General features: G+C 42.2%; 1 protein-coding gene across 1 annotated transcript in view; it reads left to right on the forward strand.

The window, feature by feature from the left end:
- The window catches only part of LOC110526373 (polypeptide N-acetylgalactosaminyltransferase 18), an 86963-nt gene that overhangs the window by 49919 nt on the left and 10604 nt on the right, over positions 1-26440 (forward strand). Inside the window, exons 4-9 of the mRNA XM_021607289.2 lie at positions 4460-4643; positions 7632-7829; positions 8293-8407; positions 15295-15480; positions 18398-18535; positions 20579-20674. Of these exons, the coding sequence (XP_021462964.1) occupies positions 4460-4643; positions 7632-7829; positions 8293-8407; positions 15295-15480; positions 18398-18535; positions 20579-20674 (917 nt within the window). The remainder of the gene's footprint in view (positions 1-4459; positions 4644-7631; positions 7830-8292; positions 8408-15294; positions 15481-18397; positions 18536-20578; positions 20675-26440) is intronic.

A 26440-nucleotide genomic window follows, 5' to 3' on the forward strand; every position in this document is an offset into this window, starting at 1 on the left:
TCTTCCAACGTGCCCATCTTCATACTGTAGGCATTTCTCTGGAAGTTTACTCAACACAGCTCATTAAAGTGTATTTAATATTCTTTGTAATTGACTGAAACCTTTTGGATTGGCTGGCATTTCATCGGCTGCTATTCCCCAATGTGTGATTACTCTGAATGTAAAGATTTCCTGTCCTGTAGAGTGAATTGTGATGTTTCAGGTTAAGTCAGTGGTACCTCAAAGTTGTTTCACCTGCGTGCTAACTGGAACTATCTGTCCGCTGACGTCAGTTGATATCAGGTGGTTGACCTTGTGTTTCCTTCAGTTGGAGACTTGGCTTGACATGTTGATTAGTAAGCCCTTTACAGGTTGAAATGGCAGATTTGGACACTGATAAGTGCCTAAATTGGAACGCAGTGGCTGCACAGTTACATGCTATACATGACGTCAGAGCTCAGGGTCTTTACAACTCATTATGGGTTTTGAATGACTACCGTTCTGAATTTGAGCTCCGCGCACGACAAATGTTTTTCTTCTCATTAACAAAAGTTGAAGGAGAGGCAGCGTGACAACATTTCAGTTGACATATGTATATTCACTTTTCAATTCACATCAGTAACAGAACGTCATGTGCCGCAAGAGGGTTCGGCGCTCGGCAACGGACATTTTACCGTAAATATTCCTATGAACTATCCCAGTAGACTATAGCCACAACCAGTATGCTTCAACTATGCAAGCCACGTTTCATCTTAACCAGATTAAACATTTGAAAAATGGAAACAAACCACATTATACTCTTGAATAAGGCAACAATTCACAAGCATGTGCAGACGATAAGTTGGGCCAGTAACCGAAAGGCTGCTGGTTCAACTCCTCGAGCCGGTAAGGTGGAAAAAGCAAGGCAGTTAACCCCCAGCAAAAACAGCTCCCCCGGGCACCGATGATGTGGACGTTGGTTAAGGCAACTCTTGACAGATGAGCTCTTCACAGATGAAAGCAGGTTCACACTGAGCACATGTGACAGACGTGACAGTCTGGGGATGCCATGGAGAACGTTCTGCTGCCTGCAACATCCTCCAGCATGACCGGTTTGGCGGTGGGTCAGTCATGGTGTAGGGTGGCATTTCTTTGGGGGGCTGCACAGCCCTCCATGTGCTCGCCAGAGGTAGCCTGACTGCCATTAGGTACCGAGATGAGATCCTCAGACCCCTTGTGAGACCATATGCTGGTGCGGTTGGCCTTGGGTTCCTCCCAATGCAAGACAATGCTAGACCTCATGTGACTGGAGTGTGTCAGCAGTTCCTGCAAGAGGAAGGCATTGATGCTATGGACTGGCCCGCCCGTTCCCCAGACCTGAATCCAATTGAGCACATCTGGGACATCATGTCTCGCTCCATCCACCAACTGGATTGGTTGCACCACAGACTGTCCAGGAGTTGGCGGATGCTTTAGTCCAGGTCTGGGAGGAGATCCCTCAGGAGACCATCCGCCACCTCATCAGGAGCATGCCCAGGCGTTGTAGGGAGGTCATACAGGCACGTGGAGGCCACACACACTACTGAGCCTCATTGTGACTTGTTTTAAGGACATTACATCAAAGTTGGATCAGCCTGTAGTGTGGTTTTCCACTTTTAATTTTGAATGTGACTCCAAATCCAGACCTCCATGGGTTGATAAATTTGATTTCCATTGATCATTTTTGTGTGATTTTGTTGTCAGCACATTCAACTATGTAAAGAAAAAAGTATTTAAGAATATTTCATTCAGATCTAGGATGTGTTATTTTAGTGTTCCCTTTATTTGTTTGAGCAGTGTATATATGACGTTACCGCGTCGTTTCCCCTGACCAGCCCAGATTTAGGCTATCTGCAGCTGGTGTTGTTCTAGGCTGTAGTTGATAAGCATGAGTTGGAAAATCATGAGGCATATCAATGCATTTCTTTTTTGAGGTGGCGGGTATGGGGTCCATATAAAACAGCTCATCGCAACTCCCCAGTGAATTTGCTTATATAGTTTACTCATGTTTTCAGTCATAATTTGTCTGTGTGTGTTTATATATGAGGCGTCACTAAAGTCCCGGGTTCGAATCAAGGCTGTATCACATCTGGCCCTGATTGGGAGTCCCATAGTGCAGTGCATGATTTGCCCACCGTCGTTCGGGTTTGGCCTGGGTAGGCTGTCATTGTAAATAAGAATTTGTTCTTAACTGACTTGCCTAGTTAAATAAAAAATTGAATAAAAAATGTCTCTGCTTGACACTCACCATTAAGGAGATTGGGGGTAAGGCCCTGCTATAGACTAGTGTCCTGTCCAAGGGGTTTACTTGTACATCAAGCTGCCTCATGCTACAGAAACAGGAGATGGCACATCAGGAGCCTGTTCCAGCTTGCACAAGCCAAGGCTACTTACTTACTTTACTCTGGGACCTGTGATGCCACCTCTGAAATCACCACATAATGTTAAAAATGTATATATCCTTTTTGTATGATCTACTATTGACATTATACATTTATGTTGGTGGTGGGGATGGGCTTCCATAGTTTACGTGGCTCAGTGCAGGTAAAAACTCAATAAAATCTTATATTAGGAAAATGTCTACATTTGAGCAGTTTCAAAAGTATTGCTCTAGGAGTGTTGGGCTGAACAAAGAAATTCTGTTCCCACTGCCTTGCTTCAAGGGGGCAACTGTCAGGTGAGCGTTGTGCTCTCCCTCTGAAGGTAGATGTAGAATGTTTGCAAGTTCACATTATTAAAAACAGTATAGCCAGGGTATTCTCTCAACCTCTAGAAAATCGGTTGTGGTGTGAAAAGGGTCAAAGTTGCCCCAACCACTCCTGCTAATTGGGCAACTTTTTTGGTTGTTTGAGTGATGGAAATGGTGTGTGCATATGACGAGGACTCAATGTATTTTGAAAGATGACATTTTGAGGATTATAATAAATACTGCTTTGATGTCACACAAGCAAGCCAAATGTGCACTTCACATTTCCATATCATAAAACTCATGTAATATACAGTGGTTTATGATCAGTTGCAAGATGCCATGGCATTAGACACTGGGCTGTCCTAAACAGAATGAGCCTATGTTTGTTGTATTGTGAATAAAAAAAAATTCACAACCACACACAGAATGGAGTCATGCACTTATGACTCCATTCTATGTGCACACAAATGACAATCCTGCTTTTCTGAATTGCCTTGTGAAAGCCTAACACTGTAAGATCATATTTTATAATTTAGCTAGTCATGCTGGCAATAGAACAAGCTTTCAAATTATGCCCACCCTAACTCAGCTTCTGATTTGTAATGGATCGTTTTTGAATTGAGTAAACAACAGCACTTTGTGTGATGGCGGGGATGCAGGTCTGTGTTCCAAACAAAACGACTACAAGTGTGCTTGCTCTAGTTCCTCAACAGCACATCTAGGAGAGCAATAAAAAGCACCTTGTAGTTGAAGACTCTCCTTTGAGTCATAAAAGTGCATTGAAATAACTTAGGAACTGTGCAGACTTTGGAGAGGTGTGTGGCCATTTTGAGACACCAGAAAGACCTCTTACTCAAACCCTTGTAATTATGTTGCATCTACCCCAAATTTCCCATGAACATTCTTATCATATTACTGAATGTATCCAGAGTATTTACAGATTTTGTTGTCAACAAATGTGGCAAAAAGTCCAGTAAATAAAATCAACAGTGTAGTGTTTGGATTGAGTCTTGTGTCAGGTGAACTGTTGTGTCCTCACCTTTAGTGACTAACACTAATTTCCCCATAATCTCCAAATTGTTCCCTTTTAATTGCTACCATGGTTATGCATACAGTATGCTTTCCATGTTTCTTCTGTAAGAAACATTTGAATTTAGCCCTATAGGCCAATACCCATGAGTGTAAGGGGTTAGAGAAAAACAGTCTTTGGTTGACCTCTATAGCAACACTTTACAAGCCGTGGCACTATGCCACCATCTTTATTTAGGCCCATTCATTTCCATAAACCTACAGTTTGTGTGACTCAAGCTTAATGTTGAACTGATGATGTAGTGACTTGTTGGTTTGTCGAAAAGTGAAATACTGTACTGAGGCCAAAAGCACCAACTGTGCCCAATTCCTGCTTTTACTTTCACTCTTTTGATAGAATTGCGGTTTGATTCTTCAGGATTGCAATATCCCCTCATGCACAGCGAGCCCTATGGAGCCCTACAACTGGAGGCAACTTCTTTGGTCTAGTGATCAAAGCAGTGGAGCATGAGTGCTTTTGGCTGCCTCCCCCTACCCTTAAATACCCCAAGGTGGATAAGATGGAGTCTATTGGGTGTGGTGTAGGCTATGTATCATCAGTAGCCTTTCTTACTTACCTCAGCAGAGATTGAGGAAACTCTAGGTTTAACACATTATTGTGTGCATGTGTGTTTGCGTGTGTGTGTGCCTAATCATGTGTGTTTGTGTGCATTCATTTCTTGTGTCTGTGTGTCTCCTTTTTAGATGAGCTGAAGGAGAAGCTACAGGACTTTGTGTCTGAGACCAACAGCCAGCGTCCCGGCTTCATCAAGGTGGTGCGCCATGATAAACAGGAGGGTCTGATCCGCTCCAGGGTGAGTGGGTGGAGGGCGGCCACCGCTCCGGTTGTGGCCCTGTTCGACGCCCACGTGGAGTTCAACATAGGCTGGTGAGTCACATGACATACACACACACAGTACATTAACACACTTCCTTACACTGATTTGTGAAGCATATGGGTTCTCAGCTACAGCACTCTATGGCCATGCTCAAAGCCACATTTGATCGAATACTTTTTTTTATTTTTATTAAAAAATAAAAATATTCACCTTTATTTAACCAGGTAGGCCAGTTGAGAAAAAGTTCTCATTTACAACTGCGACCAGGCCAAGATGAAGCAAACCAGTGCGACAAAAACAACACAGTTACACATGGGATAAACAGTCGTACAGTCAATAACAAAATAGAAAAATCTGTATACAGTGTGTGGAAATGAAGTAAGGCAATAAATAGGCCAATAGTGCCGAAATAATAATTACAATTTAGCAATTTACACTGGAGTGCTGTATGTGCAGATTAGGATGTGCAAGTAGAAATACTGGTGGGCAAAAGAGCAGAAAAACAAAAACAAATATGGGGATGAGGTAGGTAGGTGGTTGGTTGGGCTATTTACAGATGGGCTGTGTACAGCTGCAGCGATCGGTGAGCTGCTCTGACATCTGACGCGTAAAGTTAGTTAGGGAGATATGTCTCCAACTTCAGTGATATTTTTTTTTGCGCAATTCGTTCCAGTCATTGGCAGCAGAGAACTGTAAGGAAAGGCGGCCAAAGCAGGTGTTTGCTTTGGGGATGACCAGTGAAATATATCTGCTGGAGCGAGTGCTACGGGTGGGTGTTGCTATGGTGACCAGTGAGCTGAGCTAAGGCAGAGCTTTACCTAGCAAAGACTTATAGATGACCTGAAGCCAGTGGGTTTGGTGACGACTATGTAACGAGGACCAGCCAACGAGAGCATACAGGTCGCAGTGGTGGGTAGTATAAGGGGCTTTGGTGACCAAAAGGATGGCACTGTGATAGACTGCATCCAATTTGCTGGGTAGAGTGTTGGAGGCTATTTTGTAAATCAAATCAAATCAAATCAAATTTATTTATATAGCCCTTCGTACATCAGCTGATATCTCAAAGTGCTGTACATAAACCCAGCCTAAAACCCCAAACAGCAAGCAATGCAGGTGTAGAAGCACGGTGGCTAGGAAAAACTCCCTAGAAAGGCCAAAACCTAGGAAGAAACCTAGAGAGGAACCAGGCTATGTGGGGTGGCCAGTCCTCTTCTGGCTGTGCCGGGTGGAGATTATAACAGAACATGGCCAAGATGTTCAAATGTTCATAAATGACCAGCATGGTCGAATAATAATAAGGCAGAACAGTTGAAACTGGAGCAGCAGCACAGCCAGGTGGACTGGGGACAGCAAGGAGTCATCATGTCAGGTAGTCCTGGGGCATGGTCCTAGGGCTCAGGTCCTCCGAGAGAGAGAAAGAGAGAAGGAGAGAATTAGAGAACGCACACTTAGATTCACACAGGACACCGAATAGGACAGGAGAAGTACTCCAGATATAACAAACTGACCCTAGCCCCCCGACACATAAACTACTGCAGCATAAATACTGGAGGCTGAGACAGGAGGGGTCAGGAGACACTGTGGCCCCATCCGAGGACACCCCCAATGACATGGCCGAAGTCAAGGATCGGTAGGATGGTCAGTTTAATGAGGGTATGTATGGCAGTGTGTGTGAAGGAGGCTTTGTTGCGAAATAGGAAGCTGATTCTAGATTTAATTTTGGATTGGAGATGCTTAATGTGAGTCTGGAAGGAGAGTTTACAGTCTAGCCAGACACCTAGGTATTTATAGTTGTCCACATATTCTAAGTTGGAACCGTCCAGAGTAGTGATGCTAGTCGGGCAGGCGGGTGCGGGCAGCGATCGGTTGAAGAGCATGCATTTCATTTTACTTTTGTCTCCTGAGGTATAGCTAAGAGTTGCCAGTGTGGTGGCATGACATGTCTATGATGACAGTGTGGCAGGTAGTGTGTGAGGCCTACTGTAGGCCCTACACATACTTCCCTGGGGTACAACGATCATTGCTCTGACAGAGTTCTCATACCGTCGAATTGTGGTCTCAACAGCCTGACCCAAATCTGTCAGGGCCGTTTGAACAGCATCCAAAATATTTCTGTTTTTAATTCGGTATTAAACCTACATAGCACAAATGGCATCCCTCAGGAATGCTTTTACCTAGATGTGCACTTGCTACAGGCCGATTCATTGTTTCAGTCTGAAAACTTGGCAGGAGTGCCTACGCACATGGTTTGTTCAGAATACAATAGATTCATTTTCCAAATCAGCTTCTACAAACTAATCTGTTTTTAGTGTCACACACTAGATGGGTGCAGTGAAATGTGTTGTTTTACAGGGCCAGCCATAGTAGTACAGCATCCCTGGAGCAAACTAGGGTTAAATGCCTTGCTCAAGGGCACATCAACAGATTGTTCACTTTCTTGGCTCAGGTATTCGAACCAGCAACCTTTCGTTTACTGGCCCAATGCTCTAACCGCTAGGTTACCTGCCACCCTGTCTCTACTTGTAACTATTGGTATATAGCTAATCCAAGCCTTTACTGAGCATGATTGCACAACTATTGTATACTGTTTGCATTTGTTTTTTTGTGCTCATTTTGAGAAGTGAATCATTAACACATCTATGCTCTATTCTCACATTTCTTTTTTTCCCAGTGGCTTAAACTTTACATATACATTTTAGTAATTTAGCAGACGCTCCTATCCACAGCGACTTATAATTAGTGCATTCATCTTAAGCTAGCTGGGTGAGACAACCACATATTACAGTCATCGCAAATACATTTTTCCTCTAAAGTAGTTATCAGCAAAGTCAGTGCTAGTAAGATAATACACATTTTTTATATTTGACATTTTTGGACCCTTAGTTACAATGGACCCTGGATCTTTTTTTAGGGGTTGTTACAGAAAGTTAATTGCAGAGTTTTTATTTATTGCACATGGTCCTCATTTACATGTGTAGGGTAGGTAATTGAGCTTCTCATGTACTCAAACTTAATTGCATTCTACTATGTGTTTGAAGGGCTGAGCCTGTTCTCATGAGAATTCAGGAGGACAGAACACGCATCATCTCTCCGTCGTTTGATAACATCAAATACGACACGTTTGAGATTGAAGAGTACCCACTGTCTGCTCAGGGCTTCGACTGGGAGCTGTGGTGCCGCTACCTCAACCCACCCAAGGCCTGGTGGCACCAGGCCAACAACAGTGCTCCAATTAGGTAGGTAGAAATATGGGGACTTATGAATATATATTCTTTCAGATCTTTTGTATGCAGGCAGAATGTGATGGTTGCGTTGTTTCATAACACCTGTTAAAACATGCAGTGTGTGTGTTCTGATTTACAAGGCAAATGCATACATACAGTATACATGCCAATTAAGTATCCAGGTGTATTAGAATATACTGTAAGTAATGGGAACACAATATTCTTTTGATAGAGATATACATTTTATTTGGGGTAACAGTTTGTACAAGATACCAAGAGGATGACACATGAAAGTGTAAAAACACTTATTTCCTCTTGCAGGACAAAAACAGGATATAACGCATTGAAATATACATTGATTGATTTAATTTGTTCATGCCTCCAAGTTATTATTTTTTTAGTTCAGTAAAGTATCCAGTAGGTCGACTAACACATGTAAATACATGTTGTATCTATTCCATGTGTGATGGTGTAGGAGCCCTTCTCTGATTGGCTGCTTCGTGGTGGACAGGCTGTACTTTGAGGAGATTGGCCTGCTTGACGAGGGGATGGAGGTGTATGGGGGCGAGAACGTGGAGCTGGGCGTCAGGGTGAGTAATAACGCCACATCCAGCAGGCACAGGGCATTGTTCATTTAGGTAATGGCTCTGATCCTGGGGAATTAACAATGATAATAATCCACACTGTTTTTGGCAGCCCTACCTTTTTATGTAAAGTGTCCTCTGGCTCAAAGCGTTGTGCGGTCTGTAATTAGAACACATTAACAATGTATAGTAAGAGGACTAGGAGGAGTTATACCACCCCAAACTCATTTAATTTTTTTTTCTATTTCAGTCTTTAAAGGCCCCCTTATTTCCTAGCAAAGAAAAATGACAGATTTAAATCAACACCTTTTATACACTTCAAAGACTGCTTTGGGTTGTGCCAGTTATATTTCTTTGTGTTAATCTTACGTCATATTTCCAGACTGTCGAGCATACCTCCAGTCAAGTATATTCCCTGTATGTGTGAGTGATGGTCCATTCCCCTGCCTCAGCTCTCTCTCCGAGGCAGACTCTGTGTGATCTCAGCAGTACAATGAGCAGATGGGCCAGAGGAGGCACGACTTCCCCAGGGAGGTCTAATAATAACCCTGCTATACTCACTGTACACATACCGCCACTAAAACCGCAATCAACTCCAACAATAACACCCAGAGACCGGACAAACAGTCTTCCTCCAGCTGTACCTTTTAGATGACAGTAGAGAGAGAGAGCGAGAGAGAGTTGATGCCAAAGTGGGGAAATATCCATCCTCTGTAATGACAGATGTAATCATCAGTCACTTTTTAGGAAAGAGGAGGGAGATTAGTCCCATAAGTCATTTTCCTCCAAAAAATGACATGCTTTTAAGATTTGGGGCTTGATAATGGCCCGCTGATTGCTTTCTGCTGAAAATGTTGGTGATTTTTATCACCTACATAATACATCAGTGTCCTGCATACTGCAATGTACAAACAGTTGATGAATCATTTCAGGTAACTACCTGCTGCTTGAACCCCGTGCTGTTTTAATGGCTGGGGTCTGTATCTGGACTGAGTCCTATAGGAAGTGACCCCTGGTCCTTGGATGGAGGGTTAATGTGGCGTAGCCTGCAGCCCTTGTCTGTGTCCTGGATGTGTGGACTGATGGGAGGCATTGGTCTGACAGAAGGAGATGCAGTGAATTGAGAGCTGCAGGACTGGAGCCCATAGATTCCCTGGAACTGATCCCAGATCAGCAAGCGCACTGAGTTCCATCAGGGCCGGCCTCGTGCAGCATATTGGTCCTGCCTGCAGACCACCTGCCTGCACACACTCGGACTGACAGCAGAACAGCGCTAAGGGACATACACAGAGATACTCACACACAAGGCCAACACTGCTGCACAGCGCAGGTGACCTCTCTGGTCTAGGCTTGGGCTTAATCTGTAGGGGGATGTCCTGGGTGTATCAGGATGACAGCTGCACCATGTTCACATTCTGTCACTGGAAGAAAATATACAAGGATCATGAAATGTCATATGAATGGCATTTACAATGAATGGTGTTCATTTATTTAATGTATGTGTCAGAGTCTTAACGTAATCGTCCCCTGTGTGCTGCTTTAGCTTGCAGAATGTGTTGCTAGGGAATGGAAATAGAGGAGCTAGAGGGCACGACATGTTCCTGTCCTTTCTGATGAAAAACCCAACTGTAGACGGCGGCCAAATCTAAATTATTTTTCTGAAAGATAATCCCTCAAATTTAATTTGGTAATTAAACACAAAGCAGAAATGTACTTTGTTGTGCTAGATGGTGAGAATTAGGGTTTAATATTTTCCCGGTATTTTACAAATGTTCCATTCTGAGCATAAATCACTTTTCACCCGAGTAACCTGGAATTTCCCGCCAAAACCGGGAGGGTCATTCAAAAGCATTATAAAGTATATAAATTGGCCTATGTCTGGATTTGATTAGAGCTTTGATTGAAGAATTCAAGCCTGAGCCATTAAATCAATTTTATGAGCCCTACATTAAAGACATTTAATGAGCCCATGCCCAAAAAAGCCCAAAAAAGCCCAAATGATTGTGCCGTTCAATTTCTTGGCAATTTCTCGCATGGAATAGCCATCATTTCTCAGAACAAGAATAGACTGACAAGTTTCAGAAGAAAATACTCAACTCGTCTAAGGAAGGACAGTTTTATTGCTTCTTTAATTAGAACAACAGTTTTCAGCTGTGCTAACATAATTGCAAAAGGGTTTTCTAATGATCAATTAGCCTTTTAAAATGATAAACTTGGATAAGCTAACACAACGTGCCATTGGAACCTGGGAGTGATGGTTGCTGATAATGGTCCTATGTATGTCTATGTAGATATTCCATAAATAATCTGCTGTTTCCAGCTACACTAGTCATTTACACTAGTCATTTAAAAATCCTACAATGTGATTTTCTGGATTTTTTTTCTTCTCATTTTGTCTGTCATAGTTGAAGTGTACCTATGCTGAAAATTACAGGCCTCATCTTTTTAAGCGGGAGAACTTGCACAATTGGTGGCCGACCTAAATACTTTTTTGCCCCACTGTATATACCTTGCATAATATTTTCCCTTAATGTTATTAGTCTACCTCCTCTTTCTCTCCTATTTTTGCTTCATTCCTTCCTCATTTTTAACAGTTACATGAAATAAGTTTCGTTGTCCTTCATCATTCTATTGACAGAATTAGATGCAGAAGGCTTTCACTTCTCTTCATGAAGATTGAATGATTATGAGTCTGAATAAATAACTGCTATAACCTACCGCCATATCGCGTTCACTCTTCTGGCTGCGATATTTAACATTCAGCAAACAAGCTTCTATCCCTCTTTGAATAGTCTATTGGTATAAGAAAAGCTAATCCAGCAAACCATTTTACTACTAGTCTAGATTTTCCTGCATGGAACTCCAAGAGCAAAGGAGCATTTTTTAAGGAGAGACCAGCGAGCACAGGTACGTGTGTATCGCGCAAGAGACGGACGCTATAATTTAGAAGCTTATTATGCATAACCCATCATTAATTAGCTAAATATAAGGCTAATACTGCATTGAATGTATTACCCGAAGATGTAGGCTTTTTTTTTTTTATCCTCATCAATCTACACACAGTACTCCATAATGCAAAAAAAGATTTTTAGAAATGTTTGCTAATTTAAAAAAATATATAAAACTGAAATATCACATTTCCATAAGTATTCAGACCCTTTACGCACCTAGGCAGGGATTACAGCCTCGAGTCTTCTTGGGTATGACGCTTCAAGCTTGGCACATCTGTATTTGGGGAGTTTCTCCTATTATTCTCTGCAGATCCTTTCAAGCTCTGTCAGGTTGGATGGGGAGCGTCACTGCACAGCTATTTTCAGGTCTCTTCAGAGATGTTCAAGTCCGGGCTCTGGCTGGGCCACTCAAGGACATTCAGAGACTTGTCCTGAAGCCACTCCTGTGTTGTCTTGGCTGTGTGCTTAGGGTTGTTGTCCTGTTGGAAGCTGAACCTTCGCTCTGGAGCAGGTTTTCATCAAGGATCTCTCTGTACTTTGACTCCATTCATCTTTCCCTTGATCCCGACTAGTCTCCCAGTCCCTGCTGCTGAAAAACATCCCCACAGCATAATGCTACCACCACCATGCTTCACCGTAGGGATGGTGCCAAGTTTCCTCCAGATGTGACACTTCGTATTCAGGCCAAAGAGTTCAATCTTGGTTTCATCAGACCAGGGAATCTTGTTTCTCATGGTCTGAGATTCTTTAGGTCCCTTTTCGCAAACTCCAAGCGGGCTGTCATGTGGCTTCCGTCTGGCCATTCTTCCATAAAGACCTGATTGGTGGAGTGCTGCGGAGATGGTTGTCCTTCTTGAAGGTTCTCCCAACTCCACAGAGATATTCTGGAGCTCTGTCAGCGTGACCATTGGGTTCTTGGTCCCCTCCCTGACCAAGGCCCTTCTCCCCCAATTGCTCAGTTTGGCCATGTGGCCAGGTCTAGAAAGACTCTTAGGGGTTCCAAACTTCTTCAATTTAAAAAGGATGGAGGCCACTGTGTTCTTGGGGACCTTCAATGCTGCAGAAATTTTTTTGGTGCCCTTCCCAGATCTGTGCCTCGACACAATCCTGTCTCGGAGCTTTACGGACAATTCCTTCGACCTCATGCCTTGGCTTTTCAACTGGGGGACCTTATACAGACAGTGTGCCTTTCCAAATCATGTCCAATCAATTTAATTTACTACAGTGGACTCCAATCAAGTTGTAGAAGCATCTCAAGGATGATCAATGGAAACAGCATGCAGGTCAATTTCAAGTCTAATAGCAAAGGGTCTGAATACTTATGTAAATTAGGTATTGTTCTTTTTATTATTACTTTGCAAAAAAAATGTAAAACCTGTTTTCACTTTGTCGTTATGGGGTATTGTGTGTAGATTAATGAGGAAAACCTGTATTTCTCAATTTTAGAATAAGGTTGTCGTAAACAAAATGTGTAAATAGTCAAAGGGTCTGAATACTTTCCTGATGCACTGTAGATATTATATATATGTGTGTGTATATATACATATATCTATCTATATCTATATCTATCTAACAGAATTAGCTACTATATTTTGGATGCGATTTGAAGCCTGGTGGAGATGTGTAAATTAGACACGCATTCAGTCTCTATATTGCTGTAGCATAGACTATGCAGCAGCAACTGTAGGCCTTCCTGTCATGAGAAAAAAAGTTATGATGAAATGATAGCAGGTCTACACGCATTGTGAGACGCGCTGTCTGTCCACACCCTGAGTGTTGATTTACCATGCAGAGGCCGTAGAGAAACCAGGTTTAGACATTGCATATAATTTAACAGTTCCATTTCATGCTGTTCACATGAATTATTTATTATAATTCACCGGTAACCGGGTTCCCGCCATTCAACCCCATTGAGAATGTATGGCTTTGCATACATATTCTTTAATAACACCTGCACATTTAGGAAAATCAACACATACTGCACATAATGAATATTAATGTAGCCTATGTGTCACACACAAGTCATTTACTGAGCATCAGGTAAAAACAAAAAGTTAAGTTCCCATAGGCTTTGAGACTGTTTCACTATATTAGTTATTGTAGGCAGGAAATATTCCATAGATTCCAAAGGCACTTACACGCTGTATGTTGTGAACTGCTCCGTTCAACATCCTATTCACAATGTTGACGCAATAAGCCAATGGCTGGAAAACTGTCATAACACACCCTCTGTGTATACACAGCTCCTGTATCATGAAATGCAATCTTGACGACATGTAGGAGAGAGAATGAGTGGGTTGTGAAATGGTTTTCCTGAAGGTTCACCTGAGGTCATGTGTCTGTAATCTGTCTGTCTGAGGTCATCTCTCTGTATCTGGCGTGTCCATACTCTGCACAATGCCGTAAGGGCTGAGAGATCAGAGGATGATGATGATGATGAGAGCAGTTTTTGAGGAACTTTACTGCACCTCTCCAATCAAAGAGTGATGAAGATTTCTGTCTGTATTTTATTAACACCAGTTCACTCAGGTCAGGGGAAAAGATCGACATACATGTACGTGACTTTTTCACAGATGCCTGTTTTGCACCTTCACTTTGTTTAGTAGAATCTCCAGATGGGGCAATGGGACTGTGGGTGTTGACATTGCCAGTTGGTTAGTTTGCCATGGAGAAATGAGCACAGCAAACAGAGGCGAGGAGGTGACTCTGGAAAGCAAGACTGAACGCCTCTGTGAGAGAAAGTGACAGAGTGCCTCGTCCTTGGAAATAGATCACAGCACAGCAGTCACAGACATCATCAATTACATGACTTGCGTCATTGAGCTGTATCACTCCTATAACACTGTAGTCTGACTGTTGTGGTCTGTAACTGTGTGTTGTTCTGTGTGCACTTGTTTCTCTGTGTGTCCTGTTTCGTATCCCCTGATAGACGACTTAGAGATTTCTGTGGCTGTCCCTGAGTGCTATAAGTAGACATAGGAAGGTAAACTCCTTGCAGACAGCGGGAGCCGATCTACTCTCCATGCCAGTTCATGCAGTGCTGTGGGCAGCAATGTAGGAAATGATAACATTACGGAATGAGCATTACCTTTTCCAGAAAATCTATCAGAACTTTGGAACAACATCAGAGCTTTGAAGTACATGTTTGCACATAGGACCTGATAAGAGGAGATGTGGAATGAACGTCGGTGTGCAGGAATTCTCAGGATGGAATGTTAGCCCGGTTAGATGTCAGTTAGTGCTGTGCTGTGGAGGGAGTCGAGAGGAGACGAGAGGCTATGAGCTCTTCAGGGCCAGAGATAAACAGGCAAAGCACAGAGCCACAGGGGACAAAGAGCAGAAAGTTTTATCACAACATAGTGAATCACAGCATTACACTACGTCTAAGAAAGAACAGGAGATATGGCCATATTGTAGGAATGTTGTTACTGACATACTGAATTCTCCCTCTCCCTTTTTCTCATTCGCAAACACTCTCTCTCTCTCTCTCTCGCTTCCTCTTCCCCTCTCTCTCGCTCTTGCTGTCTCTCTCGCACTCCTAGCAGCCATTAATCATGACGTTAAGCATAAGGCACTGGGACTCCAAATGTCATCACATATCAGCAATTAAAACTGTTAGACCACTAAGTCAGACACAGCATGTCAGATGTCAGTGAAGACATGGTGCTCCTTTTTGATGAGGCTTCTGGCACACTCAACACCTCACAGTACTATCTGGATGAAGGAGTCTCCAGGTTCTCCTCTTCCTGGATGCATTTGACAGGCTTTTTGGATCAAGTGGAGAGGTGGAGCTCATGTAGCCCTGTCAGCCTCAGAGTAAGAGGCTTCTGATCTGTCTTTCTACTGGAGCACCCTCTGGAGCTCTAGGTCTGCTCTGGGTCTTTTCCTGCCCGGCAACATAATTAACCAAGCTTTGCTCTGTCTTTTTATGTGTAATACCAGGTGTGGCAGTGTGGGGGCAGTGTGGAAGTCCTGCCCTGTGCCCATATCGCCCATATAGAGCGTGCCCACAAGCCCTATACTGAGGACCTGACGTCTCACGTGAGACGGAACGCCCTGAGGGTTGCGGAGGTCTGGATGGACGAGTTTAAGAGCCATGTGTATATGGCCTGGAACATCCCTCAGGAGGTGAGAGTTTGTCAGCTGCTAACTGAACCAGGGCTACTGAACCATGTCTAATGGAGGGTGGGCAAGAGGTCAGGGTGGGAATATTGTCTCGCTAGTGGGGATTTGTAAATAAAGAGTGATGTATAGTGTAATATGTTAGTGTAGAGGTTTAGGATCTTCATTTGATCACCCTGTTGCAGGAGAACGTTCCTACAATGCAGGACATTTGAAACTTGTAGAGTATTTGAGGTTTAAAAAGGCTTCTGACGTTTGTTAATTCCACTATGACATGTCAGACTTAATTTTCCCTTATGAAAAATGTCAGCCCCTAAAAGAAAGGTGCATTAATTATAATCTACATAATTAAAATTTTCTGTTGCAGCAGGATTATTTTTCTGCTGTAGCAAACTGGCTCAAATTAAGATCCTACACCTGTATTGTGAAAAGAACTGTTACTAAAGTTATTTTTGTAGATCCCAATTTAATATGGCATTGTGTGTGTATATATACAGTTGAAGTTAACATACACCTTAGCCAAATACATTTAAACTCAGTTTCACAATTCCTGACATTTAATCCTAGTAAAAATTCCCTGTTTTAGGTCAGTTAGGATCACCACTTTATTTTGAGAATGTGAAATGTCGGAATAATAGTAGTTATTTATTTAACCTTTTATTTCTTTCATCACATTCCCAGTGGGTCAGAAGTTTACATACATACACTCAATTAGTAGCATGGCCTTTAAATTGTTTAACTTGGGTCAAACGTTTTGGGTAGCCATCCACAAGCTTCCCACAATAAGTTGAATTTTGACCCATTCCTGCTGACAGAGCTGGTGTAACTGAGTCAGGTTTGTAGGCCTCCTTGCTCTCTCACATGCTTTTTCAGTTCTGCCCACACATTTTCTATAGGATTGAGGTCAGGGCTTTGTGATGGCCACTCCAATACCTTGACTTTGTTGTCCTTAAGCCATTTTGCCACAACTTTGGAAGTATGCTTTGGGTCATTGTCCATTTGAAAGACCCATTTGTGACCAAGCTTTAACTTCCTGACTGATGTCTTGAGATGTTGCTTCAATATATCCACATAATTTACCTCATCATTTATCCTCATAATGCCATCTTTTTTGTGAAGTGCACCAGTCCGTCCTGCAGCAAAAGCACCTCCACAACATGATGCTGCCACCCCCTTGCTTCAGGGTTGGGATGGTGTTCTTCGGCTTGCAAGCCTCCCCATTTGTCCTCCAACAATGGTCATTATGGCCAAACAGTATTAATTTTTGTTTCGTCAGACCAGAGGACATTTCTCCAAAAAGTACGATATTTGTCCCCATGTGCAGTTGCAAACCGTAAACCTGTCTTTTTTATGGCGGTTTTGAAGCAGTGGCTTCTTTCTTGCAAGAGTGTCCTTTCAGGTTATGTCGATATAGGACTCGTTTTACTGTGGATATAGGTACTTTTGTATCCATTTCCGCCAGCATCTTCAAAAGGTCCTTTGCTGCTGTTCTGGGATCGATTTGCACTTTTCGCACCAAAATACGTTCTTCTCTAGGAGACGGAACGTATCTCCTTCCTGAGCAGTATGACTGCTGTGTGGTCCCATGGTGTTTGTACTTGCGTACTGTTGTTTGTACAGATGAACGTGGTAGCTTCAGGCATTTGGAAATTGCACCCAAGGATGAACCAGACTTGTGGACGTCTACAATTTTTTTTTCTGAGGTCTTCGCTGATTTCTTTAGATTTTCCCATGATGTCAGGCAAAGAGGCACTGAGTTTGAAGGTAGGCCTTGAAATGCATTCACAGGTACAACTTCAATTGACTCAAATGATGTCAATTAGCCTATCAGAAGCTTCTAAAGCCATGACATCATTTTCTGGAATTTTCCAAGCTGTTTAACTTATAGGCACAGTCAATTTACTGTATGTAAACTTCTGACCCACTGGAATTGTGATACAGTGAATTATAAGTGAAATAATCTGTCTGTAAACAATTGTTGGAAAAATTACTTGTGTCATTCACAAAGTAGATGTCCTAACCGACTTGCCAAAACTATAGTTTGTTAACAAGACATTTGTGGAGTGGTAGGAAAAAAAAGTTTTAATGACTGCCACCTAGGTGTATGTAGACTTCTGACTTCAACTGTGTGTGTGGTGTGTGTGTGTGTGGCCCATACACACACACACAACTATAAATAAATATTAGCAGAGATGCCTGGTGTTTCTTTGAACAAAGGCTGAGTTGATTAGATGCTTTATAGTTTTCCTATTTGCACTCAATACTCACAATTATGTAAAAACTCCTTTCAAATAGATTAGCATCAGCAGGCAAATCTCCAAATTGATATCGATACACTGAGTTCTGCTATTCTACTCAACAAGCTTGGAGGGAAATTTGGCCTCGGGATTAGCCTCATTAATTTATTATGTCCAAACGTATTAGAAACCTATTCCATTTCAAGTCACAGCTGTTGCTGTTTTGTCTATTAGACTCTCGTTAGTCCGTTTATTGTATCTCAGAAGGATGCAAGTTTCCTCAATTGCAGTTGATGTTGGATCTATCAGGTCTGCTTCAGCTTTTAAGTTTGTCAGTGAGGCAGCAATTAAGATAATTTGGGTAGTGTGGACAGGAGCGGCAGCTTGCTGCAGAAGGAAGGCTGGGCCAGAGCGTGGCTGTTGCAGCGTGAGGACTCAGAGGAAATGGCAGATGATGTTAAATGATGTCAGTCACTGAGTCCTGCGGTTCTATATACAAGGAACATGAAAGGCTCACAGGAGTTATGTCACATGGCCTCTCTGAAATCAGTGAAACTGGGAATGTGATTCCTCTTTCCACCTAAGAGCTTGGCACATATAATCTTTCCTATGCATGATATCTTTATGAATTTGTATCTTTACAGCAATCCAGGTCAAACTGTTTATCTCTGTGTTTATGTGTGTAGGACTCAGGAATAGACATTGGCGATATCTCTGAGAGGAAGGCCCTTAGGAAGAGGCTCCAGTGTAAGACGTTTCGGTGGTACCTGGTCAACATCTACCCAGAGATGAGGATGTACACAGACACCATTGCATATGGAGTGGTAAGCAACATGCCCTCTGCAAAAAAATTGCGATGCTATGTCAAGTAAAGTCTCTACAGAATAAACCATGCGGTCCATGCCTGAACAAATAATCATCCATTGAGTTACGATTTGGATGACTGCAGTTAGGAATACATTCATTTCACAGAGATATGCATTTCTGTGGCAGCTTGGCTCTAAAACACGTGGACATGCCTACCATAGCCTCAGTCTTTGTGTGTACTGCCAGGGTTGGCACGCTTAAGCTTGGGCAATGTGGGCATGATGTGGAAAAGGTGCAGGAACTCAGACTCTGGGAGAAAACAGAAGACTTGCTGGAGATTATACAGTACACAGACCTGCCCAAGTGCTAAAGCTTTATTTTTCCAGTCTACTCAGAGGAATCTGTCCATTGTGTATGCACATAGAGTAGAGTCTATTGTTTATACACGCATACAGTAAGAGACAAACCATTGTATAGTATGCATATACACTGAGTATACAAAACATTAAGAACACCTGCTCTTTCCATGACACAGACTGACCAGGTGAATCCAGGCGAAAGCTATGATCCCTTATTGATGTCACGTGTTAAATCCACTTCAATCAGTGCAGATGAACAAGATGAGACAGGTAAAATAAAGATTTTTAAGCCTTGAGATGGATTGTGTATGCGTGCCATTCAGAGGATGAATGGGCAAGACAAAATATTTAAGTGCCTTTGAACGGGGTATGGTAGTAGGTGCCATGTTCACCGGCTTGTGTCAAGAACTGCAACGCTGCTGGATTTTTGACGCTCAAAGGTGTCCTGTGTGTATCAAGACTGTTCCACCACCCAAAGGTTATACCATTGAGTATGCACATATTGTTGTGCAGTGGTGGGGCTGGTGAGCAGAGCTTGTTTTATGTCACCTCCTCTCACAGAGATCTGCCTGTGTGGAATTCTTAGCAATGCTAGACAAATGTTTCTGAATTTGTATTCTGGCCATGAGGGCACGCTGGCAGTATTTATATTAGCAATTCATGTTCAACACAAACAGCTTTATTTCTGTGGGGCCACAGTGCATTAGTGCAATATGCCTGAATCTACAGTGACACACCCAAAAAGCAGTCTCATTGGAGTACGGTCTTCATTTCATGGTTGGTTTCTTTCTCTGTATTTCCATATTATTATGAAAGGTAGTAAGACACAGAGAGGAAAATAGGTCAGCCTTATTAAAATGTATTCAAGTAGTAAGTGGGTTCAAAAATAGAATGTCCTCATTACTCTGCATTTGCTAGGTGCATTTTATGAACTTGTCAATCATTTTTGTCAGAGAATTCATTATCTAGAATGCAGACTTTGTTCAGCACTGCATTTGAGGTCAAAGGTCATGTTACACCCCACACTGACAAGCAGCCCCAGGTTTTATTCACTCATGCATGAACCTTGCACGTTATAGTTTTTTCATTTCATGGAACCTGAGTGAAATGGTTAGATGTTGTCTGTCAGACTTTATTCCATCATGTTCGGTCCCTGACGAGTATCCCAGGTGCTGCCTGGCATTTTAATGATCAGCTGACAGAATGAGACATATCCTGTGCCAGTGGGGAGTTGACAGGCACAGTCTCTGACTGTGTCCTTGTAATGTCATATCCGTACCTAATCCTGTCCTCACGGAGAGCAAGGCAAACACATCTTAATCCGCCCAGCCACCAATCCCTGGCTCCAGAGTACCTCCCCTCTCCTCACAAAAACCTGTTGACTGTATCTGTAAAATAAATACTGCTACATATTGAAATAATTGTGCAAACACCAGGCTTCATGTTTGGATTACAAGTTCCATTTATGTTCTATGTCATGTTGTTCTGCAAAGAACAGAAAATAGTTCCCTCCATGTGTTGTTTTGAAGTTATACCGGAAACCTGCTCTGGTTTGATTGAATAGGGAGCTGTGATGGCAGAAATATTTGAATCGTTTCAAGGTCTCATCGATTCTCTGTCACACAGCTAACCTCTCCCTGAACTAGCCGATTGAGTGACATGTCAAATTATGACTCCCTTTGTGATCATTTCCTCCCTCAGCTGAAGAACTCTCTGAAGAGTGACCTGTGTCTGGACCAGGGGCCGGACACCGACAACGTCCCCATCCTGTACCTCTGTCATGGAATGACACCTCAGGTTAGATCCCCCTCGAGCCCTCTTCAGCCCACATCACTACATCACATCTGTCTCTGTGTCAAATCTCCCACATGTGTATAGCCCGCCTTTTTTTATCCCTCCTTTTGACCCTTTCTTATCTTGCATAAGGCTTATCAGTGAAATTCAGTCCACGACTCTGCTACAGTACGATTGGTCCCTTTAAAGAGCTATTATTGTATGAAACATGTGTCTGATCTCTTTTATGGCTTAGTAAGGGCAGCACCTGTGATCTACCAGCTGACCAGCAGGACTCCACTTATCATTCACCACACTGCTAAGGGCCCCCACATCCACCATGGGCTTTATATCTGAACTTCATTCAATCTGAGAGAGAGAGAGAGAGAGAGAGTATAAATAAATAATCCAAAAGTGTTTATAAAAGGTATACTTTCCCGGTCTCCAGACAGGCATTAGCAGTTAATTCCAGGAAGCCACTACAGTGCTGTTGAGATGGAGAGCATCCCCTGACACTGTTTCTATCTGGGTCAGGCTGGCAGAATGATACAGCCCTATTTCAGCACAACTGCTGTCTCTGCACTATCTCACCTCTAACAATTTCCATAATGTTGTGAAAACTGAGAAACCATGGACTATGTAAATGTTAAAACAAAAATTGAAACTCAAATAACTTTCTACAACGGCTACCTAGTTGTATATTTTTCTGCCATAAATATGCACAGCAGTAATTTCTTATTAGAGCTTTGGTTCTATTGTTTCTGAATGTACTTCTCTCAAGTTTGCAGAAGGTGAAATTTTAGGCCAGGGTGAGTGTTTATACTTGCACATACTAAAGTCGGCTAGCACCAACCTTAGCCCAGGCCAACTGTAGCTGGTCCTGTTCCGGAGCAGGGTTAGCATCGACTTTTCGGGGCTAGCCCCAGAATAGCCAGCCAAAATAGGCAGTGTGAAACAGGGTCAAGAACAATGCCTGGAATGCTCACTGTCCAATCACAAAAGCTGCACGGTCACTTAATTGACATATTCTTGTGATGATGCCTCTAATGCATTCTACACCATTTAGTAAATTCATACTATTTCAACCTTCCATCTGAGGGAAAAATATATATATATATTTGGTTGCTATGCCTAAGGAATGATTGCTATGCAGGCTGGTTAATGTCTTCTCACTTAGCCAACTAAAGCTACAAACTCTACAGCTGGAAGGGCAGCATATGCTTAATTTTCTTTGCCTTTTTATATGTTTTGTATTGACATTTAATTTGATATATCCATGATAATAATATTGTTAAATAAATCAAATGATTGACTAGAAGCAAGAGGAAATCATGTGCTAATAAATGTCTTATTGCTTATAACATTGGTTGCGTGTCATAGATATAATGTTGGTTGCATGTTGTGTTTGTACTAACGTACAAAGCCCAGGGCTTTGGAATACAAGTGTGAATCCTTAGCCCGGGGCTCAAGCTTAGCCCAGGATTAACAAATGCTTGTGTGAACACATGCTAAGTCAGCCCAGGGCCAGACTAGCCTGTGGTTTAGCTAGCCAGGGGCTAAGAACAATGCCTTGAGATTTTTATGTGATCCTTAACCAGACTAGAATTTAGTATTTTCTAATGATCCCCAGTTGGTATTCACGTAATAATAAGGAATTCCCCTCGACCACATTATTTTCTATTGACCCCCCCATTGTAAGAGAGGCAACTTCGTAATCTATTTTTATTTATTTTTCTGTTATACATGAATAACAAAACATGCTGAAAAGCTGCTGTATTGCTCAATGTACATGTAGCCAGGTCAAAAATCACAATTTATGGTTCGTAATTCTTCCACGTAGGGAAATGGAGCCTGCGAGAAGAGCCCTGTGGCTTCAGGCTATTCGGTGTGGGATAGTGGGAAATGTAGGGATGCAGTGTCCAAGTAGGCTACACGTAGCAATGTGTGTAAAAAACATTTAATCACAGGTAAGACATTTAATTTAACTGTTAAGTACAGTCTGCTTGTTAATTCTACTCACTACTTGTAGCTGTATAGTCTATTTGTTTGTGGTTGGTCTTGGCTAGCTTAATGTTTCGGTCGGTAGCCAGCTACAGTAGCTAGCTAGCACTAGTGGCTGCTAGCACCGTCATTAAAAGGGGCTTGAGAGATGTAGCGAGTACTTTTTCTAAGTAGTGAGAACACTAGGGAGCAGGCAATATTTAAAAGTAACCTTTAGACATGGTGTACTTTTCTTAAATGTAGTTTTGTAACTGACTAAAACGGACAACAACAAAACAAATTGTTTGAATAAGGTCAAGTTTTTGCCATGAGCCAATGGGATCCAAACGAGATTAAAGCATTTGCATCACACAAAAACAGTACATCATACAGCACATTATTACACCACTACACTTAGGTTGGAGTCATTAAAACTAGTTTTTAGACCACTCCACAAATGTCTTGTTAACAAACTATAGTTTTGGCAAGTCGGTTAGGCAAGTCTACTTTGTGCATGACACAAGTCATCTTTCCAACAATTGATTACAGACAGATTATTTCACTTATAATTCACTGTATCACAATTCCAGTGGGTCAGAAATTTACATACACTGAGTTGACTGTGCCTTTTAAACAGCTTGGAAAATTCCAGAATTATTTAATGGCTTTAGAAGCTTCTGAAAAGGCTAATTGACATAATTTGAGTCAATTGGAGGTATACTTGTGGATGTATTTCAAGGCCTACCTTCAAACTCAGTGCCTCTTTGCTTAACGTAATGGGAAGATCAAAATAAATCAGCCAAGACCTCAGAAATAAAATTGTAGACCTCCATATGTCTGGTTCATCCTTGGGAGCAATTTCCAAATGCCTGAAGATACCACATTCATCTGTACAATCAATAGTACACAAGTAATAACGCCATGGGACCATGCAGCCATCATACCGCTCAGGAAGGAGATGTGTCCTGTCTCCTAGAGATGAACGTACTTGGGTGCGAAAAGTGCAAAGCAATCCCAGAACAACAGCAAAGGACCTTGTGAAGATGCTGGAGGAAACGGGTACAAAAGTATCTATATCCACAGTAAAACGAGTCCTACAGTGCCTTGCGAAAGTATTCGGCCCCCTTGAACTTTGCGACCTTTTGCCACATTTCAGGCTTCAAACATAAAGATATAAAACTGTATTTATTTGTGAAGAATCAACAACAAGTGGGACACAATCATGAAGTGGAACAACATTTATTGGATATTTCAAACTTTTTTAACAAATCAAAAACTGAAAAATTGGGCGTGCAAAATTATTCAGCCCCTTTTACTTTCAGTGCAGCAAACTCTCTCCAGAAGTTCAGTGAGGATCTCTGAATGATCCAATGTTGACCTAAATGACTAATGATGATGAATACAATCCACCTGTGTGTAATCAAGTCTCCGTATAAATGCACCTGCACTGTGATAGTCTCAGAGGTCCGTTAAAAGCGCAGAGAGCATCATGAAGAACAAGGAACACACCAGGCAGGTCCGAGATACTGTTGTGAAGAAGTTTAAAGCCGGATTTGGATACAAAAAGATTTCCCAAGCTTTAAACATCCCAAGGAGCACTGTGCAAGCGATAATATTGAAATGGAAGGAGTATCAGACCACTGCAAATCTACCAAGACCTGGCCGTCCCTCTAAACTTTCAGCTCATACAAGGAGAAGACTGATCAGAGATGCAGCCAAGAGGCCCATGATCACTCTGGATGAACTGCAGCAGATCTACAGCTGAGGTGGGAGACTGTCCATAGGACAACAATCAGTCGTATATTGCACAAATCTGGCCTTTATGGAAGAGTGGCAAGAAGAAAGCCATTTCTTAAAGATATCCATAAAAAGTGTTGTTTAAAGTTTGCCACAAGCCACCTGGGAGACACACCAAACATGTGGAAGAAGGTGCTCTGGTCAGATGAAACCAAAATTGAACTTTTTGGCAACAATGCAAAATGTTATGTTTGGCGTAAAAGCAACACAGCTGAACACACCATCCCCACTGTCAAACATGGTGGTGGTAGCATCATGGTTTGGGCCTGCTTTTCTTCAGCAGGGACAGGGAAGATGGTTAAAATTGATGAGAAGATGGATGGAGCCAAATACAGGACCATTCTGGAAGAAGACCTGATGGAGTCTGCAAAAGACCTGAGACTGGGACGGAGATTTGTCTTCCAACAAGACAATGATCCAAAACATAAAGCAAAATCTACAATGGAATGGTTCAAAAATAAACATATCCAGGTGTTAGAATGGCCAAGTCAAAGTCCAGACCTGAATCCAATCGAGAATCTGTGGAAAGAACTGAAAACTGCTGTTCACAAATGCTCTCCATCCAACCTCACTGAGCTCGAGCTGTTTTGCAAGGAGGAATGGGAAACAATTTCAGTCTCTCGATGTGCAAAACTGATAGCGACATACCCCAAGCGACTTACAGCTGTAATCGCAGCAAAAGGTGGCGCTACAAAGTATTAACTTAAGGGGGCTGAATAATTTTGCACACCCAATTTTTCAGTTTTTGATTTGTTACAAAAGTTTGAAATATCAAATAAATGTTGTTCCACTTCATGATTGTGTCCCACTTGTTGTTGATTCTACACAAAAAAAAAAGTTTTATATCTTTGTTTGAAGCCTGAAATGTGGCAAAAGGTCGCAAAGTTCAAGGGGGCCGAATACTTTCGCAAGGCACTGTATATATCGACAACCTGAAATTCCGCTCAGCAAGGAAGAAGCCTGATCTCCAAAACCGCCATTAAAAAAAGCCAGAATACAGTTTGCAACTGCACATGGGAACAAAGATCACACTTTTTGGAGAAATGTCCTCTGGTCTGATGAAAGAAAAATAATAACATTTTGGCCATAATGACCATTGTTATGTTTGGCGGAAAAAGGGGGATGCTTGCAAGCCGAAGAACACCATCCCAACGGTGACGCACGGGGGTGGAAGCATCATGTTGTGGGGTTGCTTTGCTGCAGGAGGGACTGGTGCCCTTCACAAAATAGATGGCATCACGAGGAAGGGAAATTATGTGGATATATTGAAGCAACATCTCAAGACATCAGTCAGGAAGTTAAAACTTGGTCGCGAATGGGTCTTCCAAATGGACAATGACCCCAATTATACTAGCAAAGTTGTGGCAAAATGGCTGAAGATTATCAAAGTTAAGCTATTGGAGTGGCCATCACAAAGCCCTGACCTCGATCCTATAGAATTTTTGTGGACAGAACTGAAAAAGCGTGTGCGAGCAAGAAAGCCTACAAACCCGACTGTTGCACCAGCTCTGTCAGGAGGAATGGGCCAAAATTCATCCAACTTATTGTGGGAATCTTGTGGATGGCTACCCGAAACGTTTGACCTAAGTTAAACAATTTAAAGGCAATGCAACTGATTGAGTGTATGTAAACTTCTGACCCACTGGGAATGTGATGAAAGAAAGAAATAATTCTCTGTACTATTTTTCTGACATTTCACATTCTTAAAATAAAGTGTTGCTGACCTAAGACAGGGACATTTTACTAGGATTAAATGTCTGAAATTGTGAAAAACTGAGTTTAAATGTATTTGGCTAAGGTATATGTAAACTTCCGACTTCAACTGTATGTACGGTCACTGTGGGAATGATGTCATCGATACACTTATTGATGAAGCTGTTGACTGAGGTGGTATACTCCTCAATATTATTGGATGAATCCAATAACTTATTCCAGTCTGTGCTAGCAAAACAGTCCTGTAGTGTGGCATCCACTTTTGTATTGAGCAAGTCACTGGTACTTCCTACTTTAGTT

This window comes from Oncorhynchus mykiss, chromosome 6 (assembly GCF_013265735.2).
Source record: "Oncorhynchus mykiss isolate Arlee chromosome 6, USDA_OmykA_1.1, whole genome shotgun sequence".
NCBI lineage: Eukaryota > Metazoa > Chordata > Actinopteri > Salmoniformes > Salmonidae > Oncorhynchus > Oncorhynchus mykiss.